We start from the raw sequence: 9,017 nt of genomic DNA, 5'->3' as shown, positions 1-9,017 counted from the left end.
GAAATTATGATTGTGTTATAGAAACAGTTCAGAACAGACTCTCTTGTGTCAGTTTTCCTCATAAATAAAATATTGTTTTTATTATAAATAAAACATTATAAATATCTCCCCAATAGTTGCTTACACTTTGTTTCCACTCCCATGATCAACAATAGCATTCTGGAAAAATAAAGGAAGTCAAATATCTTTACAACAATTCCATAATATACTTGGATCTAGCCCGATATAGATACAAGGAGACAGCAATATTGGAAATAGAAGTTATTTTTTTTTTCAACTTTTTTTTTTAATTTATTTTTGGGACAGAGAGAGACAGAGCATGAACGGGGGAGGGGCAGAGAGAGAGGGAGACACAGAATCGGAAACAGGCTCCAGGCTCTGAGCCATCAGCCCAGAGCCTGACGCGGGGCTCGAACTCACGGAACGCGAGATTGTGACCTGGCTGAAGTCGGCCGCTTAACCGACGGCGCCACCCAGGCGCCCCAGGAAATAGAAGTTATTTATATCTGATTTGGAGAGCAAGAGGGGGTGGGGAGAGAGAACATACACTCAGAAGAGCAAAATCTGAGACTCTGTTATATTTATCTTCATCTCCCAGCCCCCACATGCCCTTTTTAAAAAATATTTGAGTTCTTTCCAAAAACACATGAAAATAGATTGAGGAATTTTCTGGATAGACTGTGACCACTGGGGGCATTCTGAAGAAAGTACATGATCAAGAACTGAAAGCAAGAAGAGAAAATCCCTGTTTTAACTGAATGGAAGGGCTCCTAAATCATACACAAATTTTTTTTCATTGTCAATAAATAACCAATAGAGTCAGTTAAGGAATTTAAATGAAAAGGACATCTGCAGTTTACAGCTTTCCTGGAAAGAAAAATTGATTTTGAAATATAATGATCTCACTATAATCGTTTTATTTTTTTTTAAATTTTTTTAAACGTTTATTTATTTTTGAGACAGAGGGAGACAAAGCATGAACGGGGGAGGGTCAGAGAGAGGGAGACACAGAATCTGAAACAGGCTCCAGGCTCTGAGCTGTCGCACAGAGTCCGACGCGGGGCTCGAACTCATGGACCGCGAGATCATGACCTGAGCCGAAGTCGGCCGCTCAACCGACTGAGCCACCCAGGCGCCCCTTACTATAATCGTTTTAATAGAAATTACTCCAGTGGAGCGGGGGAAGATCTAGATTATAGAGAATGGTCAAATTAAAAATGCTTCCTAAGGGTGTTTTGGCAGCAAAGAAAATTTTGGTAGAATTTCCTTAGGACTCAGGTGATGTGGAGTGGTAGGATTGGATGGTGTCCAGGTGAGAGATTGCTCTTTTCTTTGAAAACATAATAACTGGTTTCCAGTTTTCTGTATCTTGGTTCTTTAAATTAAGTCTTAGAAAGTTCTAACTCTTCCATCTTCTTTGTTTTCAGATTAACCAAATACATTATTTTTTTTCTCCCACAGATACTGTTTTCTAACCATCATTTAGTCATCAATCACTTTTTAGTATTTTTTCTTTTTTTCTTTTTAAAGAACAGAACTTTAATATAGTATAGACAAAAGACTATTTGACTCAGAATTATCAAGATTCCCAGGCCATACACTGGACCTACTGAATAGCAATGTTTGGAGATGGATGGGGCCTTATCCACACCACAACTTGAGAACTACTGTCTTTAAAAATTTTTTTTGTAATGTTTATTCACTATTGAGAGAGAGAGAGAGAGAAAGAGCAAGGGGCAGAGAGAGGGAGACACAGAATCTGAACCAGGCTCCAGGCTCTGAGCTGTCAGCACAGAGCCAGACATAGGGCCCCAACTCACAAACCATGAGATCATGACCTGAGCCAAAGTCAGGCGCCCAACCAACTGAGCTACCCAGGTGCCCCAAGAACTACGATTTTAAAGAATTCCACATCTCTCTATTTGAATTGAAACATTTGAATTGAATTTGACAATTATTTTTTACCATGAGGTTTACTAATTTAGTATAGAAGACATATTATCTTTCTTATAAATTATATTTATTCTCATACTTCCTAATATCACTTAGTCATACTGAAAAGCTATCTCCCTTTTAGTTTTGACATGAGTTATTCCTAAAATTACTGAACTAGTATATAGCAAGTCAATTTCAAAATATCTCACAAATGAAATCTGTTAAGAAAAACATGATCCAACAAGTCAACTTCTTTCTTTGTTTCTTTTATGGAGAGGTCTTGAACAGCCTGTTGGTGGTGGTGGTTTCTTTTTTTTCTCTTATATGTAGAATTCTAAAACTGGGAACTTCTAAAAAGAAGTTATGGGGGCACCTGGGTGGCTTAGTCATTTGAACATCTGACTCTTGATTTTGGCTCAAACCATGATTCCAGGGTCATGGGATTGATACCTGTGTTGGGCTCCATGCTGATGGCAGAACCTGCTCAAGATTGTCTCTCTTTCTCTCTGGGGTCCTGAGCGTCTGACTTCTGGTTTCGGCTCAAGTCATGATCTTAGGGTTCATCGCATCAAGCCCCAGAGTGGCTCTGTGCTGACAGCGCAGAGCCTGCTTGGGATTCTCTCTCCCTCTCTCTCTGCCCCTCCCCCCACTTGTGCTATCTTTGTACCTCTCAAAATAAATAATAAGCATTTAAAAAAAATTCTCTCTCTCTCTCTCTCCCTCTGCTCCTCTCCCCTACTCATGCGCTTGCGCTCTCTCTCAAAAATAAATAAATGAAAAAAAAGAAGTTACGACATATAGCCTATGTAATCTTTATGACATTGGCAGGTATCATTGCAGTAATACACCAAATCTTTATGAAAGAGCCCAAAGTAGTAGAACTTTATTTTATTCTAATTCGTTTAATTAAATGTTCTACCTACCTAGAAACCAAGGGAAAGTTCCTAAATAATTTCTGACATGAGCTAAATTTTACTTCTGATTCATAATGACTGATTATAACACTATGACAGTTACAGAAAATTAATTAGTTATGAAGAACAAGAACTCTAGAAATAAAAATGCAGAGGCTGAAAATTGAATTATAATCTTTTTTATACCGTGTGGAAATAGTCATATGGAATTTAAAAACTCAGGTCATGGGGCGCCTAGATGGCTCAGTTGGTTAAGCATCCAACCTGGTTTGGGCTCAGGCCATGATTTCACAGTTCGAGAGTTTGAGCCCTGCATTGGGTTCCACACTGACATCTCAGGGCCTGCTTGGGATTCTCTCTCCTTCTCTTTCTGCCCCTCCCTTGCTCTCTCTCTCTCTCTCTCAAAATGAATTAATAAAATTTAAAAATAAAATAAAATGAAAATAAAAATTCAGGTCACTAAAATAATACTAAGGAAGCTCTTTGTTACACATTTTCCCCCACAATATGTCATGTTAAACCAATATGAATTACATAAAGTACACACACACAATATTTTAGCTGTGATTACAAACTTGCTGAAAAAGCCACTTCCTGTCAAGCATGAAACTTATAAAACTCAAATTTTAATTCTAAAGATTTTGAATCATTTGGGGTACAGATTAAGAAGGCATATTTTGGGCTCTCCCCAGATAAACTGAATCAGTCTCTAGAGGGTATGTCTTGGGAATCTGCATTTTCATTGCTAAACATTTACTTATTACCCACACCAATAATAGCATTCTGGAGAAAGTGCCAACTTCTTCTTTATCTGTGAGATCCAGACCCCCAAGCCGTAGTGCTTCATCCCATCTTAGGGGTGGACATGGGCTGTTTACCAGAAGTCCACAGCTAAAATCTGTGCCACTATTGGGCAACTGCCTTAGGAGGCAATGATTTTTTTTTCCTTTTTTAATCATCTCTTTTGGTGTAGAAATTTATGTGCTGGTGCTATTATCCAATTACAATTGTTTTACATCCTCTTGTCAAGTTTAATGGTGATTTCAACTACAACTTTCTCACTTCACTGACCTACTGATGAACAAACTTTTTCTCTATTTTCTGATGGATGGAAAGATAGAGCGCAAAAACTTTTGTGTATGATGCGAACTTGTAAGATCTACTCATAGCAACTTTCAGATATACAGTACAGTATTGTTAACTTTAGTCATCACACTGTACATTTCATCACCAGAACTTATTCCTAATTTAAATATTAATTTATTATACTGCTGCCTGCTCCTTTCTCTACCAGATGCTGCTGCAGGAAAACACATGTATCTACCTGCTTCTTTTAGCCACTTTTTATAGTGCCATCCAAAATTAAATCAAAATGACTGTGGTTAGAAAAAAAAGTCATTGTGCAAGAGGCGAATGCACACCTCACACTTGGACCAGGAGCTCTGCAGTTTCTCTGGAGACAGTCTGCAGGGTCAGACAAGGTGGCAGTTTCATTAATAACAGTTTATTTGTAAAACTCATCCCCTTGAAGAATTCCTTATAAGGAGATTTCTGAACTTCCCAAACCATCTATGGCTGCACACACGGTGCCAGGAGGTTGAGGACAGTTGGTTAAACCTTACTTTGAAGCCAGGGTAAGTCTAGTCAGTCCTACTCATACCTTTAGGGAAAATGAAGCTAAGTTATTTTTAGAGGATGATTTCTGTCACAATTGGCTTCCCTGAGGTACATAACCAGAAGACCAGAATTAGAAAAAAGGAAATGAACTTTTGTTCTAATAAATGTTTGGTATGAAATATTGAATCACCTTCATGGGTTTCTAGGGCCTGAGAAAGTTCCGTTCTTTAAAAAGAAAAAAAGCTACAGTATATATATTACTTAACTGCAAGTTCTCTACTAATTATCAATATTAAGGCCACTCAAGATATTTTTCCCAGTTTTAGATAATTGACATATAATATTGTGTTAGTTTTAGGTGTACAACATGATTGATATATGTATATATTGCAAAATGATCATCATAGTAAGATACATCACCTCACATAATTACAAAGACTTTTGTGTATGGTGAGAACTTTTAAGATCTACTCTTAGCGAATTTCAAATAGACATTACAGTATTAACTTTAGTCATCATACTGTACATTTCGTCACCAGAACTTATTTATAATTGTAAGTTTGTATTTTTTTGAACTGTTTGCGCATTTTGCCCGCCTTTCCCCACCCCCTCCCTGTGGCATCCATCAATCAGTTTTCTTTTTCTTTTTTTAAATGCAAGCTATTTAAGACGTGCTGTATTGGTGAGGGACCATTTTACACCCTCTTTATACTGAAGTGTGGTGTGTTGATAAGCTTGGACATATAAGCGGTACTTAAGCAACCATATTGCCAGTTTGTTATTGTTACATACACAAAGGAAAATGGGAGGAAAAAAAAGGAAAAATAAACTTTGATTTGTTAAAAAAAAAAAAAAAAAAAGGTGTGGGGGGGCGGGGGAGTTGTTCCTGAAGGGCCCTTCAAGACGCATCGCTCAGCAGACCTCTGAGAACTGAGACCTAAAACTCCGCAGGTCACCGGTCAGGGAAGTTTCAGGCAAAATTCACAGAGGAGCTCCCACCCCTCCCCCCGCCGCCGTTTCCACCCTGGCGCAGGGACCGACGGGACTGGGCCACGGCCCAACCGCCTCAGGGGAAGACGAGGCCCGGAAGCCCCGAGGCCGGTAGGGGCCCGAAGAGGGCTACAGGGAGCCCCCAGGCCTCGACCAGCCGTCGCCCGCAGCCCAGAGCTAACTCCTCAGCCCTGGAAAGGCGGGGCCTCCGCCCTTCCCGCGTACGGGTCTCGCCGCCCTGCTCAGCCTCCTCGTAGGCCTTGCGCCATTGCTGCTACTATCGGCCGAACGGGGGCGCGGAGCTGGTCCCGGGGCGGGATGCGGCCGCCCCTGGGGCGGTGGTGGCTGCTAATCTGGCTGCAGCCCTTGTCCGCGCCGCCCGCTGGCGCGGTGCGCGGAGAGGAGGAGGCGGCGGCGGCGTTGGCAGGTAACCGCGGGCACTGGCGGCCGGCGCGCACGCGCGCTCCCGGACTCCTCGGTTCGTAGGCCTTGGCGGCTCGAGGGCGCTCTCCCTGCCCTCGGCGGCGGCGGTAAGGCTCAGGCAGCCCGGTGGGCGCTTTCTCGTCCCCTAAGGCTCGCCGGGCGTGGCCGGCGGCAGGCCCAACATCCCTTATCGCCTGCTTGGGTTTCCCTGGTCTTCTTGCTGTCACTTGGACACTTTTATGATTTTAGGAGTAGAAGCAACCGCCAAGCTCAGTCTAGCCCAGTTTCCTCGTTTACGAAGCAGCAACCAAAGCTCCGAGATGTTTTGATTTGTCTGAGGTCACACAGCTTGTCACTGGCACAGCTGACCCTAGCTAGTCTCCCGACTCTCAACACAAGACTTTTGTATAGTACATCCATTTGTGTTGAAAACCTCAGTATTTCTCTATATAGCTATTACTTTGGACTCAATAGAAGAGCTTTAGCTTTAGAATTAGACCGAAATTCCCCTGCCTCTGACTAGCTCTGCGACCTTGAGCAAGGCACGCTACTGGTCACATGTAAAGCAGATCCTGTCTGACGGGATTGTTGTGATGTTTAAAGTGTGCACGATGTTACGTAGGAAACAAGAGATGGTAGCTCCTCATATTGTTGTTAAGGGCTATCTGTGGAGTGCTCTCAAGATCCTGGCACGGAAGGGAGGTCACGAGTTCCGACTCCAGAACTTCTAGTAATATGCTATGAGCTTAACATTTCTAGCTCATCCCCACTCCTCGCGTAAAATCCTTTAAAAGATTTCCTGGAATTTCTGTCCACCAGCTTCTCCTCCTCTCATTGGTAACCGCTGTTTGCAAGGGGGTTACCCAAGTGTGATCCTTTAGCCCCTCCAACGAGATCAAGGTTCTTTGTCTAAGGATGAAGACAGTTTTCCGATTCTGCCAGAGCTGCCAACTCATGGGAATCTTGCAGTGCGTTAAACACTTGGGGAACTGTTCCGTACCAGTTTTCATTGAATGGACATTCCTTGAGTGCTTCCTATGTGTTCAAAGTGCTTTAAATGCATAATCTTTTTTAATACCCACAGTAACCCTATGGGCTTAAGTACCATTTACATACCCATTTTACAGATGAGGAAAGTCAGGCTTTAGGAGTAAGAAATGTAACCAGTCTATATACTGATGAAAAAATAAATGACAGATGTGTCTAAGAGGGAGGGTTTCTGAGCATAGCAGCAGCCAGAAAATTGTAAGTAGCCTTGGACCAACACCCAGAACCTTGAGTTCTAGTTATTCATTACATTTCCCCACTCACTTGCAGAATTTACTTTGGTCCAGGCACATAATCTTTATGGACAATGGTTTTCTCATGAGTAAAATAAAGTTCTTCTGTTGCTGAATGGCTTCCAATATTTTCCTCACTTTTTTATTTGCTTCAGTCAACCCAATATTTCTCATATTTCTATTACATTTAGTATTAACTATTCTTCCTTCTATTTTGTTAGCCAAAGACCCACGTAAATGCTTATCAGAGCTACTGTTCTGCCCAAGACATGCAGGATGCCCACTGAGTTGATAGAATTCTAGCCCACAGCTAAGAAAAATGGCAATTTACATAGCCTTATAGTAACACTTGCCATTCCAGATATACTATACAGCAGAGGCTATGGAGCATCCTGGATCCTGTGAAGGTTCTAAAGACACCACATTGGAACCTCTGGACTAGACTAGGTCTAAGGAACATTGTTGCTCCAAAAGTGGTTTTATGAGTATCCCTGCGATCAAACAGCTGGTACTTCGTTTCATGAAATAGGGCCCATCTATAACATGAGAAGCTTGGATTAGATGATACTTACTGTTGTAAAATTCTGTCTTGAATGTACACACCCTTCCGTACAATAGAGAACATTTAGAGCGAGGCCAGCTTTCTGTCACCCTATTTGGATGAAAGTCAGAGGCAAATGACACAGGAGAAGCAGATAGTTGTCTGGCTGAAAGGAAGAGTTATTCATAGTTTGCAGCGAGTGGGAGAGGGCCCTAGAGACCACATGTCCTATGATAAAGTTCAGGCCACTGGGTTGAATTCCCAGGCTTGAACTATATAGCAATAGGCCACTTGAAACTACAGCTTTCAAGGTTCTTCTCTATGGAGAAGAAAAATCAGTACTCGAAGTTAAAATTAGCCTGAATGTACATCAGCATGTGCTAATTTCAGATTCATTCTCTATGCACATTCTTGGAGAAATAAAAATCCAGATTGATATTCAAGTCCGGTTAAAAAAAACTAGGGTTTACTAGAATAGGAAAGTTAACTTTGTAACTTTGGTGCTCCATGGTAACTCCTTTGAAACTAGGAATTTATAAAATAATACCCAGAAAAGTCCTTCTTCCTTTGACCTTTCAGGAGCTACGTTTTGTTGGTTTTCCTTTTTGTTTTTCCTATTCTTCTACCTCCCCTTCTTTGTCCCAAAAGAAAAGCAGTGATAGGCCAGATGGAGAAAATGGCAGTCTAATTTAATAAGTGATTTTATATTATAGTTTCATCTGAAGATATTTATTTCCCATATGAGGGCCATGTAAGGTTAAATTTTTGAAGAACGTTGCTGAAATATTTTTATGTTGGAGGTTGTTTAAGATCTGCTAGGATTTGAGGAGTGTTTGTGCTTTTTATTTTTAGCACATGCTATAAGTAGGTTTAAGTACTACCTGCCCTTTTCTGAAGTTTTGACTGAATATTTTTACCTTACATATGACTAAATTCTTTAACTTAAATATATCCTTTTACATTAGGAAAACTAAAAAATGACAAAAGTAGTACAAAGGAGTAATTTTAAATGTAATTTATTAGTTAAAGCAGGTGATACCCATCTGTCCCTTTTTTATATAAGCTATGTAATGTTAAAATTAGATTCATTGAATATTTATAAATTGGCACTTTTTAAAACATTTTTTTAATATTTATTTATTTTGAGAGAGCAAGCGAGCACACATGTATGAGCACCCACACTGGCAGGAGAGGGGCAGAGAGAGAGAGGGAGCTGTCATGACATAGAACCTCCATCTCAGGAACTGTGAGATCATGACCTGAGCCGAAACCAAGAGTCTGACACTTAACGGACTGAATGACCCAGGCGCCCCTAAA

The 9,017-nt window shown here is 40.9% G+C and overlaps 1 protein-coding gene across 4 annotated transcripts in view; it reads left to right on the top strand.

The window, feature by feature from the left end:
* The first annotated feature begins 5,491 nt into the window (after window positions 1-5,491).
* Window positions 5,492-9,017, top strand: part of NEMP2 (nuclear envelope integral membrane protein 2) — a 69,078-nt gene continuing 65,552 nt past the window's right edge. For 2 of the 4 annotated variants that reach the window (XM_086719141.1, XM_086719140.1), the window contains exon 1: window positions 5,492-5,883. In XM_086719141.1, coding sequence (XP_086575267.1) covers window positions 5,775-5,883 — 109 coding nt within the window. In that variant the 5' untranslated portion in view covers window positions 5,492-5,774. Of the gene's footprint in view, window positions 5,987-9,017 lie in introns of all 4 variants that reach the window. The other 2 variants (XM_086719142.1, XM_025912601.2) reach the window with 2 other exon arrangements.

Source organism: Puma concolor, chromosome C1, assembly GCF_028749965.1.
Source record: "Puma concolor isolate L17-30 chromosome C1, mPumCon1.1.hap2, whole genome shotgun sequence".
Taxonomy (NCBI): Eukaryota; Metazoa; Chordata; class Mammalia; order Carnivora; family Felidae; genus Puma; species Puma concolor.
Note: the sequence above shows the minus strand (reverse complement) of the source record. Positions and strands in the feature narration are given on the sequence as shown.